The sequence below is a fragment of the Tachyglossus aculeatus genome, chromosome 1 (genome assembly GCF_015852505.1).
Source record: "Tachyglossus aculeatus isolate mTacAcu1 chromosome 1, mTacAcu1.pri, whole genome shotgun sequence".
Lineage (NCBI taxonomy): Eukaryota > Metazoa > Chordata > Mammalia > Monotremata > Tachyglossidae > Tachyglossus > Tachyglossus aculeatus.
This window is the reverse complement of record NC_052066.1, coordinates 124016117-124042620: the sequence shown is the minus strand read 5'-3', so window position 1 is coordinate 124042620 and position 26504 is coordinate 124016117. Positions and strand designations below refer to the sequence as shown.

Below are 26504 nucleotides of genomic sequence, written 5' to 3'. Positions count from 1 at the left end.
TTTTGCTTATGCCTTAGTATAGATTCCCTATCTCTTTAATTGACATTCTAATTAAGCTATGTGGTCCATTTTCTCATATTTGGTCCTTGAAACTCAGGTGCCATTAACATTTATAATGACTTAGCAAATACTGGTGAAGAAAAAAAGTTCACCAATTAGTTTGGACTCTTAAATGCCATCTATGAATATAAACATTTCATTAGGATTTGTCCTGTGGGACTCTGGATCATAATGTGTTACAGTTCTGAGTACCTTGCAGCAAAATGCATTTGGAGAACGTCTTTTTGGAAAGATCACTATACGATCCAGAGGAAGGAAGGTTCTGAGTATGGGGAATCCTCGGTCCCAAGATAAATGGTAGAACAAGGCTGGGATAAAATATTGACAAACCTCATAATTTGGTCATATTGAAGTTATGTAGCCTTTATATTTGCTGGTTAATTTTAAACCAACATCTTTGGCACTAGTAGTGACCATTTTGCACTAGTAAAGAACTGAGTAAAACTTTTTTTATCAAATTCACCTTTCTTAATTAGATCATTTAAATGTGTAGCTATTATTATTTTTAAAGTAATTTAAAAATTATAGTTCAGTGTTGTTAACACTCAGGAATAAGACTTTTCTGTGTATGTTCAAAGTGATACCCACAAAATGCTGGCTACAGAAGGAAGTTCTGTTAACATTTTATTGATTAGACTGAGTTGGGGAACTAAGCGCTTTTTGAGAAATGATTTCTTTTATGTGATTTTTAAACACTGTTGCTGCTAATCTTGTGAAAATTCTTTTTTTTCCTTTCTTCTCCTCTTTTTTCAAACCAGTAATAAGGTGCTATCAGTAGCTTTGTCTTCTGTGTATAAATAAAAATGAGTGAAGTTCAAGCCATGGTAGAATTCTCCGTGGAGCTCCACAAGTTCTACAATGTGGATTTGTTTCAAAGAGGGTAGGTATTTATTTATTTTTTTTAAGGGGGAAAACACTTTATAAATAGCTTTTTATTTAAACTGTGGTAGCACAGTCTTTATCAGGAAACTATTTGTGTAAACATCTGTAAAGGAAATATCATTGTACCTTTGAAAACAACTTTAAATGTTCAGATGGCATAGCATTGAATGTCTTCTTGAAATGCATCATATGGCAAATTGTCATTTTTAGTTTAGGAAAATGTTTTACATTCACTAGGTATGTGTAATCTCCACTTTCCCTAATACCGCAAGCTGTCCCATTTCCAACTTCCCCTTTGCTTTTAAATTCCTCAAAGTATCCTGGCCAAATCTGCATTGGAAGAACCAACTTTCGTTTCCTAAAACAAATTCAGAGCTTACGTGTTTCTGAATGGTGCAGAGTGCTCTGAATTATGTTTCCTATAGACTGTCATATTTATTGATGCCTTCCGTGGAGTGGCTATGGATCGGAGATGACTCGACAGCATAAGACAAGACAATTATGTGCAGAGTACTCTAAGTGCTTGGGGGAGTACCACAGAATTAGTAGACAGGATTGGCAAAGTACAGTTTCTTGTAATATATCAGGATTAGTTGAAACCAACAGTTTTGGTTCGGGCCATGATTTCTGACTGATTAAACATTCAGTGGTGCTGATGGCGCAGAGCTGCTCCCCTCCATCCACTGCCATTTTTGCCTAGATTTTGGGGGGGACTGCCTTTGGGCTCCCCAAAGGGCAGTGGGGCTGGGACTGAATTTGAACCTAGAGAAACTAGAAATGCCATAGATCAATCAGGAGGATGTGGTGGTGACACAATTTCCAGAGATCTTTAGTGTGTCCTGGGAGATTCAGACTGTTTTACCTCTGCCATCAAGCCTTGGTTGTGTGCTGAGGTATGTTGCTTGTTCGGAGCAGAATTGGGTTACAAGGAATTTTCCACTGGAAAATTATTTTAAATTTAGACGGCCGTTTCCTATTATTGTGCTCAATTGCTGCCTTGACTTTCCACCTTCCTCAGCCAGTGAGATATCTTTGCTCATATTAATCTCTTTATATGCCTCGCCTTCTTCCCTCGACCACCTTTACAGAAACTATTGAAACAATCGTATTATCCTAAAGCATATATTATGATTCTGTGATGTTTCTCATCAGCGTTATGTCCTTAGTCTCCCTTCTGCTCCTATTGTTTGGAATTGCATTTTATCCCTCCTCCCCCACCATTCTGTAAGCTTCTTTATTCATTCAGTCGTATTTACTGAATGAGCTGGGAACAAGCCTTGCTTTTATCGAACTGTTAAAAAGTGCTCGGCACTGACGTGCACTCCCACTGACTCAGTTTAGAAGGGAAATGCTGAGTTGAAATGAGAATTGCCCCAAATTTAACACCCGGGTGTGTGCAAGCGGTTGCAGCTGCTCCAGCAGAGCTGTTTTGGGCAGGATCACTTCTTTCTCTGCTTCGTATAGAGCCAGCAAGTACACAGTCCCCTTAGGAATGGATTACCTGACCTGAGTCAGATTACCACCCTCCGCACAGCCGGCCTTCCAGAATCAAAGCCGTCCGGGATCGAAGGAGGACAGTCACACTCCTTCACCCTCGCTGCCCTGTTCGGAATAACTCCAGCTCCTCTTCCTGAAAAACGTTCCTGGAATTTGGTGCCATATAGTCACCATTCAGTGACTTGATAGATTTGGACCGTAGGGATAGATGGGGAGCTTTAGGGAGTGTTGGCTGCAGGCTAGTTAGAGTCCCTAGCGGGTTCAGCCACCAGTTAAAGGAGAAAGCCAAATGACCTCAGTTTTTGCCCCATAGCGGTAATGTTGTCTTCCCAGGAAAATGGGCTCACACACACATGTGATGATAAAAGATGATAAAACAATTTATGAGATTTAAAATTTTTTCAGTCAGAATCTTAAATGAGAAGCAGTGTGGCTCAGCTTTTAGACTGTGAGCCCACTGTTGGGTAGGGACTGTCTCTATATGTTGCCAATTTGTACTTTCCAAGCGCTTAGTACAGTGCTCTGCACATAGTAAGCACTCAATAAATACGTTTGATGATGAAAGAGCCCGGGCTTTGGAGTCAGAGGTCACGGGTCCAAATCCCGGCTCCGCCACTTGTCAGCTGTGCGACTTTGGGCAAGTCACTTAACTTTGTGCCTCAGTTCCCTCACCTGTAAAATGGGGATGAAGACTGCGAGCCCCCCGTGGGACATCCTGATCACCTTGTAACCTCCCCAGTGCTTAGAACAGTGCTTTGCACATAGTAAGTGCTTAATAAATGCTATCATTATTATTATTATTATTATAAATCTCCCTTAGGGAATGTGTCTATCAACTCTACTGTCTGATCTCTCCCAAGTGCCTAGTACAGTGCTCAGCATGCAGTAAGCACTCAGTAAATACCTTTGATCCATAGAATAGCAGGGAGTTTGTAAGATAATTGCAGTAGTAAGTAATAATAATAATGATGATGGCATATATTAAGCTTACTCTGTGCAAAGCATTGTTCTAAGCGCTGGGGAGGTTACAAGGTGATCAGGTTGTCCCATGGGGGGCTCACAGTCTTCACCCCCATTTTACAGACGAGGGAACTGAGGCCCAGAGAAGTGAAGTGACTTGCCCAAAGTCACAGAGCCGACAATTGGCGGAGCCGGGATTTGAACCCATGACCTCTGACTCCAGAGCCTGTGCTCTTTCCACTGAGCCACGCTGCTTCTCAAATGAAGAGTAGAGATTTAAAACAAAAACAAAACAAAAATTCTCATTTAACCACAGACTGACCCTACCCTGTCACTGGTCCTTAATTGGTAATTAAGGGTAATTCCTGGGTAATTCCTAAACTAGCAGCTTCACTTATCTTTACTTTTTCGGGAAAGTTCTGATGCTTTGGATTGCCCCATGAAGACATCATCTTCAGATCTGGATGGAAGAACAAAAGAGGGTTCTCTTGCTGTTTATCCCTATTTGACCTTTTCTCTTGACCTCCCCTTTGTCCAAATTCCCTTCTGTATTTGAATTGTCAGTAGATAAGCTTGTCCTTTCCAAGAGGTTGACAGGACATGTGACTGAGCCTCCCCTCATGATAAAAGTCGCTAATGCCTCCTTATGGTGCCCTGTGTGATCTGGGCAAACTCCCACAGGTGCTATTTTTGGTGTTTGAATATTTAATTTTAATTTTGAAGCTTTAACTTTACTGCCATTAAAGGCCTTCCCAGACTGAGCCCCCTCCTCCCTCTCCTCCTCCTCCCCCTATCCCCCCACCTTACCTCCTTCCCCTCCCCACAGCACCTGTATATATGTATATATGTTTGTATGTATTTATTACTCTATTTTATTTGTACATGTTTATTCTATTTATTTTATTTTGTTAATTTTTTTTTTTTGTTCTCTGTCTCCCCCTTCTAGACTGTGAGCCCACTGTTGAGTAGGGACTGTCTCTATATGTTGCCAACTTGTACTTCCCAGGCGCTTAGTACAGTGCTCTGCACACAGTAAGCGCTCAATAAATACGATTGAATGAATGAATAAATGCCATTTTAGACCGTATTCCACAATTTATCAGTTGCACAGGAATTAAAAAGATGCTTGTCCATTTAATGGTTAAGAATACATTTTTTAAAAAAAATTGTGTAAGAAATTTAGTGTTATGAGTAGGTATGTCCATTGGTTAATTTTTTTTTTTTTTGCATCTATGAATGTTTTGCAAAGTTGCAGTGAAAGTAGTGGGTACACTATAAGTGTGAACTAGAAGTCAGTGTGAGCAAATTGCCTTTGCATGAGAAATTCTATTAAAGTTATTATACATTACATATATACAGCTATATATTACATATATGCAGGTATTTATATACATTTCATGATGAGAGACCGGTATTATACTGAGACCATCAAAGTTTGAGTCACTAAGTATATTTGTTAAGCATCCATTGGGTGCAGTTCAGTGTACTAATACCACTAAAAAGGGGTTTTAAGCACTTTATGTCAAACACTGCACTGGGGTAGACACAAGTTAATCAGGTCGGGCACAGTTCGTCCCCCCATATGGGATTCACAGCCTAAGTAGGAGGAAGAACCAGTATTTAATGCCCATTTTACAGATGAGGCAACTGAGGCACAGATAAATTAAGTGACTTGCCCTAGGTCGCACAGCAGGCAAATGGCTGTGATTCATTTTTTGAGGCTATACTCTGAAGTGAAAGTGAGATTTTTGACCGTAATTTTTTGAAAAGCTCTTGTTAATATATAATCTTTCAGTGCATATAGATTTGCTTAATTTTATGCAATATAGCCAACTCTTGATAATGTGTTCTCATAGGATAGGAATATCATGGTTAATTAAAGCCCACATATAATTCAAGCATAACTTTCGCTGATAATTTCCGCTTCTTCCACAGCCAAACCATTTGACAAGAATTAGAAGTAAGCTCGTTGCGGACAAGGACCGCGTCTACTAACCTTTCTGCTGTACTCTCCGAAGCACTTAGTACAGTGCTCATCACAGTGAGCACTCAATGAATACCATTGATGATGATCAATTGTATTGTGTGCTTACTTTGTGCAAAGCAGTGACTAAGCACTGGGGAGCATACAACACAACAGTGTGACAGACATGTTCCCAGCCCACAACGAGCTTGCTTACAGTTTAGAGGGAGCTTGCAGTCTAGAAGGATAATATAAAGTAAATCCTGGATTTCCCTAGCTTACTTGTGCCTCTGACTGGGATAATGAGGATCCTAGAGCATCCCACTGTATCCATGCGCTGACGGATTACCACGTGGCGTTGGTGTGTCGACCCCTGATTCTCACCAAAAGAAATCTCGGGGCCTTGGAAAATTCAACAGGAAGTATTTCTTATTTCTGTTTCCCACTGGTTAACACCGTCCTATCTCCCTTTCAGTGAAGTTGGTCATTTGCTGTTTTTTTGGTGTTACAGTTTCAGGACTTTCTTCTTTTCCTGCACTTCATCCTGGATAATGGAGCTTAGTGGAATATCGCCCATAGTGGAACATCTTTTAGCCATATTTGATCTACACACACCCTTCCTTTCTAACTGCTTGAAGCACTACTGTTTAATGTTGCCAGGCCTGATGACTAAGATCTTTCTCCTTTACCAAATTTATGGGAATAGCTTAATCGAGGTGTGTGATGGTTGGAATGCGGTCAGTAGTAGAAGTTAGTTGTTTGCTGTTGCTTCATTTTGGAACATGAAGTTTGTGTTGTGTGATCTTTCCATTTGGAGAAAAACAGCATTTCTTGTCATTTGCAAAGATCCCTGGTGTCTGTGTTAACAATCAATTATAATAAAATTATAATTTTAAATATATCATTATTACTCTTCTACAGAGTGAGTACTTGAGAAGCACCAACCCCCACTTGTAATTTTAAATATTAATAAAATATTAAAATAATAAAATGTTTTATATTAATAAAATATTTGCTATTAATATCTATTCCACAAGAAGGTTTTATACAACAAAGCTTCAAATATTTTTGATACATTTTATCTGAGTGCTGTCTGAATGGATTTTAGTGGTGTAGATTGCCTATGGAAACTGAGTGCACAGTATCATATTTTAAATGCTTGCCTCATGCAAAGTACTATACTAGCTGTGGGGAAATATTTATGTCCTTGCTAATTTTAGATTTTTATTTTATTTGTACACCTTATGCATACGTTCAATTAATTACAAATTGTGTATGAAACTATGCAAAGAGGTTTTAAATGAAAACTGTTATGATTATTTTCTGCTAAGAGTAAGCCATTTCATGATACCACACAGAAGTTGTGATCTCTTATCTGATATCTAATATCATTTTGAAAATGTGAAAAGACAATTTGAAGTTCTTAGGGGATTTTCATTTTGAGCTGTGTGGCTCAGTGAAAAGAGCACAGGCTTTGGAGTCAGAGGTCATGGGTTCAGATCCCGGCTCCGACACTTGTCAGCTGTGTGACTTTGGGCAAGTCACTTCACTTCTCTGTGCCTCAGTTACCTCATCTGTAAAATGGGGATTAAGACTGTGAGCCCCCCGTGGGACAACCTGATCACCTTGTAATCTCCCCAGCGCTTAGAACAGTGCTTTGCACATAGTAAGTGCTTAATAAATGCAATCATCATCATTATTATTATTAACTCATCAACTTCTAGGTGTCTTTTAAAAGGTATTGCAATTTAAAGTTGTCTGACTCATGGGCAAGGGTATGTGTTTACCAACTCTGTTGCATTGTGCTCTCCTTAATACTTAGTACATAGTAAGTGCTCAATAAATGCCAGTAATCGATTCACTGACTGACCTAACCAGAAGTATAGGAGGGAATGGTAAATGAGCTGCTTTGTTATTTCCCCTGAGGGTGAGACCAGAGAGGTTGGGCTTCAGCTGTAGCTGGAGTGATTCAACTCAAATAATAAGAAACTTTTCTTGCTCTGAGGGCAACCCAAAATGCTTTACCAAGGCAGCCTGTGAAGGTTTTTTTTTTCCTTTTGAAAATTAAGAAAACGTCAAAATACATGGAATGGTTTAAAAATTTGAGGCAGGGAGGTGGAAGTGAACCGTGATATATAGGTTTCCAAACTGTGATTGGAAGATCTGTATGATATTTGAAAAGGTAATTGTTTCTTTTTCTCTTCCTGCTTAAGAAAAATACCCACTAAGAATTAAAGTTTAATTTCCATTAATCTTCCTAATTCTTATGGGAGAATTAAAAGTTATATAAATACCAAGTATTACTGTTGCAGTTCTTTTCGCTGTCTTTGTTGTTTACAATACTAAGCACATCAGTAGCATGGTTCTTGACCCAAGATTCTAATATCTTAGTGGGTAAGTCATCCAATAATAAACTTGCCAGAAGGAATGAAATCATTATTACTCTTCTATAGAATGAGTACTTAGCGCTCAATAAATACAATTGATTGATTGATTGATTGAGAAGCACCAACCCCCACTTGTCTTCACTCTCCCATGGGCTTTTAGCTCAGGGCAGAGAGGTGGTGATGGAGGGCCCATTGACGCCTCGCCATGTGTTGGGACATAGTCATTCATTCATTCAGTCATATTTATTAAGTACTTACTGTGTGCAGAGCACTATACTAAGCGCTCAGGAATTACAACACAACAATAAATAGTGACATTACCTACCCACAACGCGCTCACAGTCTACTCATCTAGGCAGTCCTTATTTTGTCCCAAATATTTGCTTTACAGAACGGAAACCTAGCAATACATGCTAGAATTCAGTTGCTAATGAGGGACTTATAAATATAACCTGTTTAAATAATTATGGTGTTTATTGAGTGCTTATTATGTGTTGACCACTGGAGTAGTTACAAGATGTTCAGGTCGGACACAGTCCCTCACCCTCAAGGGGCTCACAGTTTAAGTTGAGGGGGTAGGATGTATTCCGTTTTTACAAATGAGGAAACTGAGGCAGAGGAGTTAAGTCGCTGCCCAAGGTTACCCGTCAGACAAGTGGCAGAGCTGGGATTAGAGCCCAGGGTCTCCACCTCCCAGGCCTATGCTCTTTCCACTCGATCGTACTACTTCCCAGCATTTGTTTATGTTTACCGTATACAATATAGTTGATTAACCTTTAGAAGTAGAGAACAGTGGTAAAGCCATCAGATCTATTTCCTTATTCCTGCAAATATAAGTACATGGAATTAGAGCTTTGGTATTTTTACAATATACTTACAATTATTTGTTTTGTTCCACAGATTTTACCAGATTCGTGCATCTATGAAAGTTCCTCCAAGAATCCCTCACAGATTAGAAGCTAGTTTATTACGGGCAACAGGTAAGCATAGGACTGCTTTTAAATTTTATTTGAAATGGTCACAGATGCTATTTTCCTTAGTGAAAATGGATAAAATATGTCTATGCAGATTATGACCCTTTTTTAAAAAAACAGAGAAAATTGCTTCCCAAAGAAACGTTTTGGTTCTTGGCACCTTTTTAAATGGTTAAACTCCATTATTCCCAAGCCCCCGTGCCTAATTCCCATGTTTGTCTCTTCCATACATTCAGTTGTCTGTTTCCTTCCTGTATGACTCAGTTCCTCCCAAGTGTCTCCCCTCCCACATGAGTTGTGCTGTTTTCTCTGCTCATCCCCATTTTCTCCTTCAAGAGTTCCCTACTTGGTGATTTATGCTGCTCCTACTCTACTCAAAGCATATGTGGTGCTGAAAAACAATCAATATGTAAAGAAGGACAAACGGGGAGTTTGACAAGGATGAGCAGAGAACACAGACAGAAGGCAGAATAAAAAGCACGTAGTTCTTTCCCTGATTCTTGTTCCCTCCCTCTGTCACCATTTTCTCCTTATTCCCTACCTGCCATAATCCTCTGCTTCTTGATTTTTCTTCCCTTTCCTCCACTTGGGTCTCCACTCACTGCTCACTCATCTGCTTTTCTTCCTGCCAGGAGTTTCCTCTGTGCTGATCAACTTGCTAAGCCCTGAAGCAAATTCAGACATCCTCCCTCTCCCATTGGGGGTTTACAGTGTAGGTGCGGGGATAGACAATAATAATTGGGGTATTTGTTACGCGCTCCCCCAGGCTTTAGACGGCCCCCCTTCAGTAGATCCTGGAGATCATGGTGGTGTCGTCAGCCTTCGCTTCACTCAATTTAATTATATTTGAGTGCTTACTGTGTGCAAAGCACTGCACTGCACATGGGTCTCGTCCTACCAGCTGCAAGCTTAAACTGGTGCTCCTTTCTGTGTCATCGCGTACATTATAGGTTGTATGGCCGGCTTCTTCCAAATCTGTGGAACAGATTAGGTACCTCGAGGTGTGGTGAATTTATAAACAGCATTTGCCAAAGCAGCATGGTGTAGTGGATAGAGCATGGGCCTGCGAGGCAGAAGGTCATGGGTTCTAATCCCGGCTCCATCACTCGTCTGCTGTGTGACCTTGGGCAAATCACTTAACTTCCCTGTGCCCGCCACCTCATCTGTAAAATGGGGATGGAGACTGTGAGCCCCTCATGGGACAGGGACTGGGTCGAACCCAATTTGCTTGTAACTATCCCAGCACTTAGTTCAGTGCCTGGCACATAGTAAGTGTTCAACAAACACCATAATTATTATTATTATATTCTGTAGCTGGTGCTTGGGATGTTCTTGGAATGTGGTGTTCCTTGGCAGTGAGACATTTTTTTCTCCTTTGGAATTTTTTTTGCAGCATAAAAGTATTTTAACCAATATCCATTTTTTTTTTAGTGCTGAATCACCCGGATCTTATCTTATTTATATTCAAACACCCACATACAGGCATTTTCATAATCTGTTAGTGCTTCGGGGTTCCCGGGGGGTTTATGTGCTGGGTGGGGAAAGCAAGCTAGGGCATTGCAGTGTCTGTTACTGCATAAGGGCATTTACAGATATTCTGTCCCATGGCCTCAGATCAGCTGTCTTGCTGTGTTGGCCGATTACCATAGGGAGACCTGATGAGAGACATTGGATGATTCTGTATGCATCATCACCACTACTGGGGAAAAAATGAGTACAAATTTAGAGAGATTTTACTTCGCATTCTGACAGTGTCAGAGTGTGACTTATCATTGTAATAACCAAGGTTTAGGACCTAGTGACTGATCATCACTCCTAAATTTCACAATTACAGGGTGTGGCCTGGGAGTTAGCTTGGATTCTTTTCAAAGGCGGTGTAAGAATGCTACCTTAGCCAGTGTATTAATCATCTTGTCAGTGTTTTTCTCACATCTACTATTCCTGTTTCGTGGAGTCTTTTAGACTTTGCTTTACAATTTGGATCTTAAAATATTTTCATGTGGCAGCATGAAACCCTTAGCGCAACCAGTCCACTTGTTACCTTAATCATCTGTGAGGTTATATATGTCCAGCCAAAATTATTTCATCTTCTTTGTTGATGTGCCTATTACCATAATATGCGAGGAAAAAAATAGGAAAAGATGCTTATGAAGTTTGGCCAAAAATGTGCTTATTCATTGTAGGCAAGTGTGTAGTAAAAGGTAAGCATTATTCTTCTATTTCCAAAAGACTTGAACAAAAAAGTGGATTCTTGACATGACAAAGCTGAAGTATCAGCATTGTGAAAAGAGCACAGGAGTCAAAGGATGTGGGTTCTATTCCCAGTTCTGTCACTTTCCTGCTGTGTTATCTTGGGCAAGCAGTTTATCTTCCCTCTGCCTCAGTTTCTTGTAGACTGTAAGCTTGTTGTAGGCAGGGAATGTGTCATACTGTATTCTTCCCAAGCGCTTAGTACAGTGCTCTGCTCCCAGTAAGCGCTCAATAAATATGATTTACCTACTGACTTGACTGACTACCTCAACTGTAAAATGGTATTAAATCATACTCCCTACAACTAAGGGAATAACTAATTTATTTATTTACAACTACTGTATCAGCCTCCTCTCCAATCTCCCATCCTCTTGTCTCTCCCCACTTCAATCCATACTTCATGCCGCTGCCCGGATTGTCTTTGTCCAGAAACGTTCTGGGCATGTTACTCCCCTCCTCAAAACTCTCCAGTGGCTACCAATTAATCTGCGCATCAGGCAGAAACTCCTCCCCCTGGGCTTCAAGGCTGTCCATCCCCTCGCCCCCTCCTACCTCACCTCCCTTCTCTCCTTCTCCAGCCCAGCCCACACCCTCCGCTCCTCTGCCGCTAATCTCCTCACCGTACCTCGTTCTCACCCGTCCCGCCGTCGACCTCCGGCCCACGTCCTCCCCCGGGCCTGGAATGCCCTCCCTCTGTCCATCCGCCAAGCTAGCTCTGTTCCTCCCTTCAAGGCCCTACTGAGAGCTCACCTCCTCCAGGAGGCCTTCCCAGACTGAGCCCCTTCCTTCCTTTCCCCCTTGTCCCCCTCTCCATCCCCCCCACCTTACCTCTTTCCCCTCCCCACAGCACCTGTATGTATGTATATATGTTTGTATGTATTTATTACTCTATTTAGTTTACTTGTACATATCTATTTATTTTATTTTGTTAATATGTTTTGTTTTGTTCTCTGTCTCCCCCTTCTAGACTGGGAGCCCACTGTTGGGTAGGGCCCATCTCTATATGTTGCCAACTTGTACTTCCCAAGTGCTTAGTACAGTGCTCTGCACACAGTAAGCGCTCAATAAATACGATTGATTGATTGATTGAACTAAGACACTGAGCCTTATGTGGAACAGGACTGTGTCCAATCTGATGATTCTGTATCTACCCCAGCATTTAGTACAGTGCCTGGCACATAGTGATTAAAAAAAAATAGCTACAAAACACATCCATGTGAGGCAATTTAGGAATTATTTACCAAGCAGCAGTATTATGCATCTTACTTATATTTTTACAAACATAACAAGGGTGCAGAAAATGACAGTTTCTTTTTTCATTTTGTCGAGAACTCATTTTTGTTCCACAAACATAAATCCAGGGTTAGACTGTCATTGCTACAAAACCAGTTTCTGGGCTTTGATATTATTGCTGACTGTGAAATGTTGTCTTACGTGATTGAAATTGCTTATGGGTGTGGTAGGCTTTTGCGTGTTATGGCAGGTTCATACGACAAATTTCAGACAATGAGAGCCTTTAGAATATTGCAGTGATATTTCCAGTCATTGTATGGGAAACAATGATTTATCAACCTTGTATTGTGTTTTTAGAAAATCTTACCTCCAAAGAGCTACGTGTTTTTTTTTAAGAAACTGAACATTTTTCTAATTGTTTCATCAGAATAACGGTAAAAGTGAAAAGGAAACAGAAAAAAGGAGCAGAAATAGGAAAACAAAGATAAAAAAATACAGAGATTAATATACTAGAACAAAACAGGTAGCGCTCTTTCCACTGGATGAGCAGAAAGTTAGGCTTTATCCATCCAGCGAATAGACCATGTCACGGTCGGTCTCTTGCTTCGTGTCTGGGAGGTGCTTGGTGTCAGAATTCAGTGTTTCCTGCCTAGTAGACAGTAAGTCTTCAGGCTCTCATGGTAAGGCTAAATATCCCTTTTCTAATCCCTAGTACTAGAAGGACTTCAGGAGGTCTTACATGGTGCGTTCCTTGCCTAGCCCCTGTTAAGTAGCTCATATGGTTGGTAGGAGAGACAAGGAGGAGTTAGGTGGAAATAGAAAAGCAAGCAGAGTGTCTCTCTGTCTCTCTCAGCTCCTCGTGGTTTTGAAACTCAGCTATGAGTAGTAGTTTAACTTGGTGCCTCTTTCTAATGTGAAGAGAGAAATTCTACCATTATTTCAATATTCTACCTTTATTATTCTACCATCATCATCAATGGTATTTGGTGGGAGAGACAAGGAGGAGCTAGGTGGAAATAGAGAAGCAAGCAGAGTGTCTCTCTGTCTCAGCTCCTCATGGTTTTGAAACTCAGCTGTGAATAGTAGTTTAACTTGGTGCCTCTTTCTAATGTGAAGAGAGAAATTCTACCATTATTTCAATATTCTACCTTTATTATTCTACCATCATCATCAATGGTATTTGGTGGGAGAGACAAGGAGGAGCTAGGTGGAAATAGAGAAGCAAGCAGAGTGTCTCTCTGTCTCAGCTCCTCATGGTTTTGAAACTCAGCTGTGAATAGTAGTTTAACTTGGTGCCTCTTTCTAATGTGAAGAGAGAAATTCTACCATTATTTCAATATTCTACCTTTATTATTCTACCATCATCATCAATGGTATTTGGTGGGAGAGACAAGGAGGAGCTACGTGGAAATAGAGAAGCAAGCAGAGTGTCTCTCTGTCTCTCTCAGCTCCTCGTGGTTTTGAAACTCAGCTATTAGTAGTAGTTTAACTTGATGCCTCTTTCTAATGTGAAGAGAGAAATTCTACCATTATTTCAATGTTCTACCTTTATTATTCTACCATCATCATCAGTGGTATTTACTGAGTGCTTTCTGTGTGCTTTCTATATGTTGCCAATTTGTACTTCCCAAGCGCTTAGTACAGTGCTCTGCACATAGTAAGCGCTCAATAAATACGATTGATGATGATGCAGGGCACTGTACTAAGCACTTGGGAGATTTCAGTACAACAGAGTTGGTAGACACATTCCTTACCCACAGTGAACTTAAACTCTAGAGGAGGAGACAGACAATATAAATAAATCACAGTCTACTATTTATGGTGATATATATAAGTGCTCTGGGGCAAATGACAAATGCCCAAAGGTCCATCCTTTACAGATCCAAGTACATAGATGACAAAGAGAAGAGAAGCAGCGTGGCTCAATGGAAAGAACACGGACTTTGGAGTCAGAGGTCATGGGTTCAAATTCCGGCTCCGCCACTTGTCAGCTTTGTGACTTTGGGGAAGTCACTTCTCTGGGCCTCAGTTACCTCATGTGTAAAATGGAGATTAAGACTGTGAGCCCCCTTGGGACAACCTGATCACCTTGTAACCTCCCCAGCGCTTAGAACAGTGCTTTGAACATAGTAAGTGCTTAATAAATGCCATTTAAAAAAAAAAACAGAGGGGAGAGGGAGTACGTTGGAATGAGGGCACCCAGAAGGCAAAGACGTCTTGGAGGAGCTGTGACCTAAGTAAGGCTTTGAAGTAGGGAAGTGTGGTGATCTAGCATATGTGGAGCAGGGTCGGAGTTCCAGGCCAGAGGTACAATGTGGGAAAGGGGTTGGCAATGATATAGTAAGATTGCGGCATAATGGTGCTGGAGGAGCGAAGTGTGTAGGCTGGGCCGTCGTAGTAGGAGATACCAAGAAAAGGTAGGAGAGGACAAGCCGAGTGCTTTAATGCCAGTGGTTAGGAATTTCTGTTTGATGTGGAAGTGCAACTCCTGGAGGCTGTTGAGGACAGGGGAGATGTGGACTGAACTTTTTTTCAGAAAAATGATCCATGCAGCAGAGTGAAGTGTTGACTGCGGTGGGGAGAGACAGGAAGCAGGAGGTCAGTGAGAACATTGTAAGGTACTGAGGGAGCTGACGTATCCATCTCCGATTATTTAAAAACATAGAATTTCTATGGTCCAAAGTAGATTAGGTATGGACCATCCCCAAAGGTATAGAAAACTAAGTGACCTTTCACAGTAAATGTTATTCTTTGATTCTAGGCATTGATTTTAATTTTACATTGTGTAGTGTAGAACTCTGTCATTTTCTGGTATAATAATGCCATCTTTGGAAACCAATAAACCCAAATTTGGCTTACTGAGGACACTTGTAGACCACTTTATCGTGTACTGCTACAGGAAACAGAAGTAAAATGAAAAGTACAGTACCTTGATTTTAGTTGTACATTCAGTTTGGTACAATTAAAGTTCATATATATGACATATGAACGTACATATTATTGTGAGTGACTTAATCTTGTATACGATTGGCATTGTTTGTAGTTACTCAAATAGCTGTAAATTTCATCATTTTGTACATTTCTACTGCTAACTGAAAGTTTTCTATCTCAGTGTTTATATCAAAATGCCCAAGATGAGATAATAATAATAATAATAATAATGATGATGATGTTGGTATTAAGTGCTTACTATGTGCCAAGCACTGTTCTAAGTGCTAGAGTAAATACAAGGTAATCAGGTTGTCCCACGTGGGGCTCACAGTATTAATCCCCATTTTACAGATGAAGGAACTGAGGCACAGAGAAGTTAAGTGACTTGCCCAAAGTCACACAGCTCACATGTCTGACATGTGAGGGAGCTGGGATTAGAACCCATGACCTCCGACTCCCAAGCCCGGGCTCTTACCTCTAAGCCACGCTGCTTCTTTGTTTAACTTTTAATACATAGATTACTGCAAAGAGGACACTGGAAGAGCTTCTCCCCCTTGGGCTTTTTTTTATGCGTTTGACCCTAATACCATTTTAATATGCTCTTTGTATTTTGTTTTCATGCTATTCGTTGTATTTCTCCCTCTCTAAAGTTTAAATTCCTTGACCTCTATTAACAACCTCTCCCTTTTTTTCCCTGCTCTCTTTATTCGCATTTCTTTTCTGCCGTTTCTTTGGCTTGCTTCTTCCTCGTCTCTGGTCTGCCTCCCTCTTCTTACCGTCTTTTCAAGCCAAGTTGAGCCAGTTCTCCGACAATGTAGTGTGGCATAGTGGAAAGTTCAAGGGCCTGTGTGTCAGAGGACTTGAGCTCTAATTCTGGCTCTGCCATTGCAGGCTGTGTGGCATTGGGCAGATCCCATAGCCTCTCTGCCTCAATTTCCTCATCTGTATAATGGAGATTGGGGATTCAGTACCTGTTCTTGCTCCTATAGAGACTGTGAACTTAAATGGGAGACAAGGGACTGTGACTGATCTGATTATCTCGTACCCACCCCAGTGGGTAGTACAGTGCTTACCGAATAGTAAGCACTTAACATATACCACCATTACTATTATAACTTCATTTAAGGAAAAGTTGCATCAAGTTACCTTCTGTCCAGGTTCATTCAGATGTGTTCATCCACTTCGAATAACACATCATGTTATATTTATGTCTGTATGTGCTTTTGCTAAAGCTATCCTTACCTCCTCTATCATGTTCTATCCAATATGTATAGTGTAAACACATATTCTAGAATTGACTGTATGAAATAGTGAAACTTAATATTTGAATATATGGGAGAAAGGCCAGTATGAATATGTAACTTAAGGATAGTTGAAATAGTCACCTTTATGTGCCACCTGCATAGAAGATGGCAAAATGAATTTCAGGAAGGCTGTATAGAAATTATTTGAAACTGTCATCCTCTGTCATCGTTACCTTTCACGGCCTAGTAGAAAGAGCATGGAGCTGGGAGTAAGAGACTTTTGTTCTGTCCCACCTCTGCCATTGGTCTCTTCAATCAGTGATATTTATTAGGCACTTATTGTTTGTAGAGCACTAGACTGAGCGCTTGGGAGAGTACAACAGTGTTGGCTGACATATTCCCTGCCCAAAGCCAGCGTACAGTCTAGAGGATGAGACAGACATTAATGAAAATAAATAATTTACAGATATATAGATAAGGGCTGTGGGGCCGAGATGAATAATAAGTACCCGAAGGTACAAATCCAAGTGCAGAGATGATGCGTAATGTAGAGAGTATCGAGGGAAAAGAGGGCTTAATTCAGGGTGGCCTCTTGGAGGAGATGTGACCTTAATAATGCTTTGAAAGTGGGGAGAGTGGTCTGGTATATGTAGAGGGGGAAGGAGTTCCAGGCCAGAGGGATCATATGGGAAGGGGTTGGCGGTGAGATAGGTGAGATGAGTGAAGTGTGTAGTCTGGCCTGTAGTAACAGATTGAGTGAGTTGCTGTTTGGGTGTTTTAAAGCCTATGGTATGGAGTTTCTGTGTGATATAGAGGTGGCCGGGCAACCATTGGAGGTTCTCGAGATATGGACTGAACTTTGTTTTAGAAAAACGATCAAGGCAGCAGAGTGAAGTATGGACTAGAGTTGAGGGAGAAAAGAGGCAGGGAGGTTAGCGAGAGGCCGGGTGCAGTAGTCTAGACAGGGTAAGATACATTTTTGGATCAGTGGAGTAGCAGCTCGGATGGAGAGGAAAGGGAAAATTTTAATGCTATCTTGAAGGTAGAACAGGGGAAGCAGCATGACTTAGTGGATAGAGCATGGGCCTGGGATTCAGAAGAACATGGGTTCTAATCCTGGCTCTTCCAGTTGTCTGCCATGTGACCTTGGGCAAATCACTTAACTTCTCTTTAACTCAGTTAACTACATCTGTAAAATGGGGATTAAGACAGCGAACCCCATTTGGGACAGGGGCTGTGTCCAACCTGATTATCTTATATCCACCCCAGCTCTTAAAACAGTGCTTGACATATGCTAAGTGCTTAGAAATACTCTTTTTATTATTATTATAGCTGACAGGATTTGGTAACATTGAATATGTGGGTTGAATGAGAGAGATGAGTTGAGGACAATGCCAAGGTTATGGGCTCGTGAGTTAGGGAGGATAGTGATTATTGTCTGCAGTGATGGGAAAAACGCAGAGAGGATAGGGTTTGGTCGGAAAGGTAAGAAATTCTTTTTTGAGCATGTGTAGCATGACGTCTCGTCAGGATATCTCGGTAGAGGTTACTGAGTGCCTTATCCATTTTATGATATCATTGATCGCTATAGCTAAGTGCATTCTCCACCAATCAATCATTGGTATTTACTGAGTGTTTACTGTGTACAAAAAGCAGTGTTTCGGAGAGTACGATTCCTTGAGCTCATTGGTGGACACGTTCTGATTTACCTTCTAATTTATACTCAGCATATGCTTTTAAGGAAAGTTATACCGCAGAAATACATGCACAGCAACTCCTAAATAAATGAGTCTGGTTGTGATGAGAGTTACTGCTGCTGCGTATTTAGCGATACAGTCTTATGTCATATTTAATCCTAATCAATGCTATCGTCTTCAGTTTTATATGCCCTTGGACTACAAGAATTTTAAGATGGGGAAGAGGTGGGGAGAGTTGAGGGATGTAATGCAGTCATCTCATTCCATTCAAGTCCTTTCCAGTTGTGTTGATAGTCTGGTTAAGGATCCATCTACCCATCAGTCGTGAAGGACAATGTTAGTTATCATTGAAAATAGATTATTATATCACTACAGGACTCCCAGTCTTGTGATCGAGGCCGATAGGAAAATTCAAAGAAAATTTCCCTTTCTACTTATGATAAGGATTGATGTGTTCTACAAAATTGGACCTAATTTCAAACCATGAATGTTAGCAAAACCTCTGAGCAGATTTTGGGAGGCAGTTGCATAATGAGCTCCCTATTCTTCTACTTTGAATTTTGGGGAATAAAAACCATTATGTGCTATTATTTGAGATGAGTAAAGTTAATCACCATCTTCGAAAATGAATACCAATCATACAAATGCTATAGTTGAGTTTAATCCAGATTCCTCCCACCCTATCTGTCCCTCCCTACTGCCTCACCCATGCCCTTAATCCCAGCCCTTTAGCATTTAGGTATTTACACCACACCCATGGCATTTATGTAATGACCTTATACTCGAAGCCTCCCTTACTTACCTTTGTTTTAATCTCCGTGTCCCTGGCTAGACTGTAAGGTCTGGCAATGTGCCTCCCAATTCTGTTGTACTCTCTCTAGCACATAGTACAGTGCTCTGCACACAGTAAGTGCTGAATAAATACCATTGATTGCTTTATTGAATTCATATCCTACTACCTATCAACTAGGAAAAGCAATGTTAGATGAAATTAGCACAGGTTAGTAATACGATCACAAACGATGAATTATATTTCTGTTTGAATTTTCTTCAAGAAATGAGAAAGTGATTTTGGAAAGTGGTGTTTTTTCTTATTGCAATATTTAGAGCCTTTGCTATAGGAATTTAAAATGATATAGGTGAAGGAGCAGTGTGGCCTTATTCATTCATTTAATCGTATTTATTGAGCGCTTACTGTGTGCAGAGCACTGTACTAAGTGCTTGGGAAGTACAAGTTGGCAACATATAGAGACGGTCCCTACCCAACAACAGGCTAACAGTGTAGAAGGGGGAGACAGACAACAAAACAAAACATGTAGACAAGTGTCAAAACCGTCAGAATAAATAGAATTATAGCTATGTGCACATCATTAACAAAATAGAGTAGTAGATATGTACAAGCAAAATAAGTAGAGTAATAAATCTGTACAAATATTTACAAGTGCTGTGGGGAGGGGAAGGAGGTAAGGCAGGGCGGATGGGGAGGAGGAGAGGAAAAAGGGGGCTCAGTCTGGGAAGGCCTCCTGGAAGAGGTAAGCTTTCAGTAGGGCTTTGAAGGGAGGAAGAGAGTTAGTTTGGCAGATGTGTGGAGGGAGGGCATTCCAGGCCAGGGGAAGGACGTGGGCCAGGGGTCGATGGCGGGACAGGCGAGAACAAGGCACAGTGAGGAGGTTAGCGGCAGAGGAGCGACGGCGGGACAGGCAAGAACGAGGTTAGCGGTAGAGGAGCGGAGGGTGTGGGCTGGGCTGTAGAAGGAGAGAAAGGAGGTGAGGTAGGAGGGGGCGAGGTGATGGACAGCCTTGAAGCCCAGAGTGATGAGTTTTTGCTTGATGCGTAGGTTGATAAGCAACCACTGGAGACTTTTGAGAAGGGAAGTGACATGCCCAGAGCGTTTCTGTAGAAAGATAATCCAGGCAGCAGAGTGAAGTATAGACTGAAGAGGGGAGAGACAGGAGGATGGGAGATCAGAGAGGAGGCTGATGCAGTAATCCAGTCAGGATAGGATGAGAGATTGAACCAGCAAGGTAGCAGTTTGGATGGAAAGGAAAGGGCAGATCTTGGCGATTTTGTGGAGGTGAGACCGGCGGGTTTTGGTGATGGATTGGATGTGTGGGGTGAATGAGAGAGCAGAGTTGAGGATGACACCGAGGTTGCGGGCTTGTGAGACGGGAAGGATGGTAGTGCCGTCTACAGTGATATCTTGGTGTTTTGCTTTGGAATCGAAAAACTCTAGGCAATAAGCATATCTAGCCTTCACTCCAGGATGCAGTCCTGATTCCAACTAATTGTCAAAGTAGTGGTGGCTTTAACTGTAGCATAAAGCCCCAGGTAGCTTTGCAGCCTTAGCTGGAGCCTTTCAAAAACTCTAGAACAGCTTAAACTTCATTCTTCCAATGAAGATCATCTGAGACCCGTAGTAGTGAATGGTAAGGAAATGGTTGTTCTTTTATTTGGACAGAATATTGATGACAAAATTATTTCTTGTATATACATGATTTGTTGTTCTCGAAAATCCAGTCAATAACTGAGCCTTTCTGGAGACCTGGTAGTTACTGAAATCTACCATTTCTAGACTGTGAGCCCGTTGTTGGGTAGGGATTGTCTCTATCTGTTGCCGAATTGTACTTTCCAAGCACTTACTGCAGTGCTCTGCACACAGTAAGTGCTCAATAAATACAATTGAATGGGTGAATGAATTTCTGAAGAACACACTCCAGATCAATCAAGCAAACAATAATGTGGAATACCTACTGGGAGCAGAATTCTGAGCACGTGGGAAAGCACAGTAAAAGCCAGAGACATGCTCCCTACCCTTAAAGAGTTTATGGTCTAATGGTCTAATTAGACCAAGGCAGATAGACATTACTAAGAAATAGTGGGAACCAGGAAAGAACAACCAAATACATTTGTTTGAAGTGGGTTTGCACGTTCATTTTTCTTAGGGAAAATTTGACATGTCTTCACCAATCTTAAACATAATCTCTGTTCTGTCATGTGCATCCAAATGGCTACTTCACTGGTCCAACCAACTTAACATATCCCACCTTGTCTACTGCATTAGCCTCCTTGCTGACCTCCCTGCCTTCTGTCTTTTCCAACTTCAGTCCACACTTCACTCTGCTGCCCAGATCATTTTTCTAAGAAAAAAGTTCAAGTCCACATTTCCATACTCCTAAAGAACGTCCAGGGAGTACCTTGGTATTTTATTACTATTATTGGCTTAAAACACGTAACTCACCCTCTCCTATCTTACCTCACTGATTTCCTATTACAAACCAGCCCTTTTACTTTACTCCTTTAATGGCCAACCGATGTTCTCTGCCTCGATCCTGTCTATCTTGTTCCTGACTCCTTGCTTATGATCCCCCTCTGGCCTGGAACTCCCTCTCTTTTCACGTACAACAGGCGACTACCCTCCCCACCTTCAAAGCCATATTATGAGAGACCTTCCCTAACTAGCCCTCTTTCTCCCTCTCCCTTCAGTCACCCTAGCACTTGGATTTGTACCCTTTAAGCACTTGATATTCATCCACCCACAGCACTTATCTATAATTTATTGTAATGTCTGTCTCCCCACCTCTAGACTCTAAACTCCAGGTGGGCAGGGAATGTCTTCCAATTCTGTTGTATTCTCCCAAAGATTAAGTACAATGCTCTTTCTACAGTAAGTGCTCAGTAAATACCATTGATCGATTAATGTTCTGATTCAAAATACAGGTTTTAAGAAAAATCAGACAAGAAAACACAATGCCTCGTTCTTGCTCTATTCTAGGTTAACTACGTTTTTTTTTTTTCCAGGTATGGACCTAGCCTTTCCAGCTTCAGTTCATGACACTGTAATTTGCAGCAAGACATTTCAAATTCTTTATAAAAATGAGGAAATTGTTGTTAATGATGTTATGATCTTCAAGATTAAAATGCTATTGGATGAAAAGAAGGTAAGCATGCATTCAGGTTTACCATATTGAAAGTCCAAATTCATATGTTAAAGGCTGAAAGTTCATAGAAATTGTCAGTGTATTTACAATGCATCATTATTTCTTTGCAGATCGAAGAGTCTCTTAATGACATGAATTTCCTACTGTCTTTAGATCTACACTTCACGGACACGGATTATTCGTAAGTGCTTCCTTCCTACAATTCCTATCTCCCTCTTACTCGTTCTTAAACCTCAAAAAATCCATATCAGAAAGAGAACGGTGGAGACGGGTCTCGCCAGAATCCTAGGAGAGTTCGATATGTGTACTGAATTTTGTATTTCATACTTACAGTGGAAACCTGCAATTCAACATAACCTTGCTAAATGTCTGTTGCATGCCCCCTCTAGATTGTAAGCTGGTTGTGGGCAAGGAAGGTGTCTGCTACCTCTGTTGTACTCTACCAAGCACTTAGTATAGAGCATAGTAAGCAGTCAATAAATACTGTTGATAATGCTGTTTTCACTCTGTCTCATTTTGGAGGGCATTTCAAGTTCCACTGAAATAATACTGCCTCTTCCAAATTGTTCTTATTCAGATCTTGTGAATAAATGTGTTCTTTTTTCAGGACAGATGACTTGAGCTCTTTGCAATTAATAAGTAGCCGAACTTTGAAGCTGCACTTTAGCCTCCATCGAGGCCTTCATCATCATGTTAATGTTATGTTTGATTACTTCCACCTCTCTGTTGTATCTGTCACAGTCCACGCATCATTGGTTGCACTACACCAGCCCCTAATAAGGTAAACTTATGTTATTGTAGTGTTTTCATTGCTTTATAAGAAGGAAGTTCTAACTTGGGAAAGATACCCTGATATTGGAGGGAACTGGGTAAAGATTATATGGTTTTATAAACTGTACACATGTTTGAATGTGGTCATTTTAATTTAAGCTAATGTGTAATAGGATCTGATCGTATGAATTTGCAGTCTTGAATCAGCTCCAGTAGATGGAGATTCTATTTTGCAAGACCCCCAGAGGAGGGCCCATAATCTTCCTCTAGTGCATCTCAGGTTTTATAACCCTGAAAGAAAAGTCTTATTCAACAGAAATATCTTATAATGCAGTTAAAGCTAATTTCAGTTTATTCTATCCCCAGTGGAGGTAAAGAATAGCTGGCTGGAGAGAACATGCTTGGTGTAATGAGCCCTTCTTATATCTTAAAAAAAAACCCAAAACAGTTAATTGCTTCAAAGTTCTCTCCAATCTGAATAATGCCAATTCTGTAACCTCTTAGGTCTTGTTATTCATTTCTAACCAGCCTTGGCAGTCTCTTTAGTTGACGATCCCTGTGCTGAGTACTTTAGCCAGGGTGACAGTCAATGCTCTTTGCAAAAGTTGCCTCAGAATATCTACATAGTTTACTCCCATTTTTGTCAAGCTTGTCTTTGATTTTGCTTTTCTTTGATGAATTTTAATATTTGTTATATGCTTTCAGGGAACTTACTTGCAAATGTGTATGGAACCAAATAGGTGGAACTATGAGCTTACTAACCAGTCTGTATTTTACTTTAGACGGTTCTATCTCAGGTGCAGTGCACTTTACCGTGACCCCAACAAGGAATTTTATCCGTTAACATTGTAACAAAACTCACTGTCACACTCTGAAGTTAAAAATCATAAAGTCCACCTTGCCCCCAAATAAGTGATCAACTAATTCGACCAAGAATTTATGTTCTAAAGTTAGGATATGGACTTGCCAATGTTAATATAAACAAAAAAAAGTCACTTTGTCGCTTCCGTGGTTGTAGTAGTTAGTGAATGGTTTTGTCCATCAGTTTTACACAACTATTGAGGCTGAGCCGGCTAAATTTACAAATCACCTGTGGAAGCCGAGTCAGTTACCACTGTTGCGGATTTTGACAGTCCTGATTAAGTAGAGCTATGACCTCCTACCTGACGTTAGTGAGTTACATATCTGCTTCCTCTCGCAATGCAGCAATTTATGCCACAGACTATTAGGAGAAAGGGGCAACTCATCTCCTAGAGCTCGATTACTGCAAGGCGAAGACTCTTTTGGCTCAGAATCAGAAGCCAGAAGGATTAACTGTTGGCTATGGTTAGTGGCTGGAAGAGATGTTGAGGTGCTTACCACAGCTGGGGTCACTGCCATGGCTGCCCTGGTCCCTTATATTTCTTCTGTTGCGGCTATTGTCCCTACTGTGATTGCAGCAACGTCTATCCCTTCCTTTTTCTGCCTCTTGGAAAGTCTCTCAAGTGGATTTGGGAAGTTAATGGGCTGGGGCCGGGGGGCTGGGGTGGGCAGGGGAGCAGGGGAGGTAAGGGGAAAGCTTTGTGCTTGTGGTGCTGGTAAAGGAGTCATTAAGGGTAATATTCCTCTCTGTTCATGCTTCAAGATGTTTGTCCTAAATACATTTGTCCCTTTTTTGCCCACTGAATTTTTTTTCTTTAAAGACTGACACCCCTTTATCTTTCTATCTAGATAGATCTAATCTTAAAAAGTTAACCAGCCCAACAATGGAGCCACTTGCTTAGCTGAACTTATTTTTGGATTTCTAGATGCTTTTTATATGGTATTTCTCCTACTTTACTGTTTCCTCTACCTCTGGAAGGGATGAAAGAACGCGAGTGGCATCGCACAAACCACTAGCCTTCTAATTCATTCCTTCGAGCAGATCCTCAAGTCATGAAGTCTTTGTGACCGGATCGAGGCTCAACCGTCATGTACCATGGGGAACATATCACTGTATTATCTTCTCGATTTGAACATGACGTTTGCCGGTCGTAATGCCTGAAAGTCAGTGCTGAAAAACATGTCGTACCGAGTGGAATTTACCATTGCCTTGTGGCTCCCTCCTTTGCAGTGTTACACATTTTATTTTTGCAAATGAAATCTGCTTATGCTAATGGTGGAATTGATTTACCTCTTCTCCTTCTTTGCCCTTTTGCAAAACTGGCAAGCAAGCAAAAATGATCGGTTTGGTAAATTATTCAAAACTTGGCAGAGCTCTTGCTTCATGAATGGAATTCTTTGATAGTCTCTCAAATATGGCATTTATGATATAAAAAGTGATTTAAAAAATTGATGGCATATGGGATAGCAGATACAGCATTCTTTCTTCTAAAATCACTTGAAAATTGCAGTGTTTTGATGGTGCCCTAACTCATTTGTGGACATCCTCACTAAACCTCACAACATTCCTTTGAGGAAGGTAGGTGGAAGGAGGAGAAGCAGAGTCACCAGTGATTTGCCCAGATTCTGTAAACCATTTGCAGAACTGGGAAGGGCTAAAGCCCATGTCTCCTGACTTTCTGTATCTGGCTCACTTACACAAAACACATTTTGTATCCAAGTTGGGTCTCTCTTCTTGTCAGTGCTAAAAAATGAAACAATGATAAAGTTGTTTCAACATCCTCTTATAAATCAGAAACTAGCAAAATTCTCATCCTTCATACTGATTTGAATATCTGCTTTATGTTTTTCTTTAGCATATATGTTCGTATGTTAATATTAAAAATAGTAATTCAAAAATAATTATTCCCCTAGCTTTCCTCGCCCAGTCAAGAACACTTGGTTAAATAGGAACGCTCCAGTACAAAACAAGGACTCTGTGATTCCGTCTCTTGAAAGCGTGGTCTTTGGTAATAACTACACAAAACAGTTATCGTCAGACGTAAGAATATAGTCCTTTTACAAATTGTGTTTCTGCTATTACTGTTAAAGGAAAAGTCAAAGATGTGTTGCTTAGAGCAAATAACTAAAATTCAGCATTCTCTTTATGTATTTTTGTATTGCTTGAATGAATTAAAAAAAAAATTCTACCCTTCACGTTGGAAGAATTCAGTGGTTTTGAAGTGATTTTTATAGGAAACAAGTGTTTCCCCTTGTGTATAACTTGGTGTTTCTATTTTTTGCCTAGGGTTGCAGTTTTATGGTCGCCGAATCCTTCTTACATCATGCCTACAGCTTCCATTACACACTCTGTGCCAGTTTATTGCTCGCGTTCAAGGGCTTGCACAGCTATTTTATTATGGTAACCAAGGAGCTTCCCTCCTGTCAAAGGATAGAACTGGGTATGTTGAAAGTAACATCTCTTTTGTATTTCTTCCATCTCTTTTCTATGGATTCTCCATATTGCTCCAAATTTACTCTCTTCTTCTGTGTATCATCTTCTAACATAAAACTACGATATCCATCAGATCAGATGCATATTTCAACCAGTCAGTGATATTTATTGAGTGCTTACTATGTGCAGAGCACTGTACTAAGTGCTTGGGAGAGTACTATCAATCAATCAATCAATCAATTGTATTTATTGAGCGCTTACTGTGTGCAGAGCACTGTACTAATCGCTTGGGAAGTACAAGTTGGCAACATATAGAGACAGTCCCTACCCAACAGTGGGCTCACAGTCTAGAAGGGGGAGACAGAGAACAAAACCAAACATACTAACAAAATAAAATAAATAGAATAGATATGTACAAGTAA

The 26504-nt window shown here is 40.7% G+C and overlaps 1 protein-coding gene across 5 annotated transcripts in view; it reads left to right on the top strand.

The window, feature by feature from the left end:
- FAM135A (family with sequence similarity 135 member A) overlaps positions 1-26504 on the top strand; it is a 100786-nt gene that overhangs the window by 20552 nt on the left and 53730 nt on the right. For 4 of the 5 annotated variants that reach the window (XM_038747570.1, XM_038747544.1, XM_038747561.1 and 1 more), the window contains exons 3-9: positions 819-940; positions 8650-8729; positions 21877-22016; positions 22127-22197; positions 22624-22797; positions 25563-25689; positions 25936-26089. In XM_038747570.1, coding sequence (XP_038603498.1) covers positions 864-940; positions 8650-8729; positions 21877-22016; positions 22127-22197; positions 22624-22797; positions 25563-25689; positions 25936-26089 — 823 coding nt within the window. In that variant the 5' untranslated portion in view covers positions 819-863. Of the gene's footprint in view, positions 1-818; positions 941-8649; positions 8730-21876; positions 22017-22126; positions 22198-22623; positions 22798-25562; positions 25690-25935; positions 26090-26504 lie in introns of those variants that run through there. The other variant, XM_038747578.1, reaches the window with a different exon arrangement.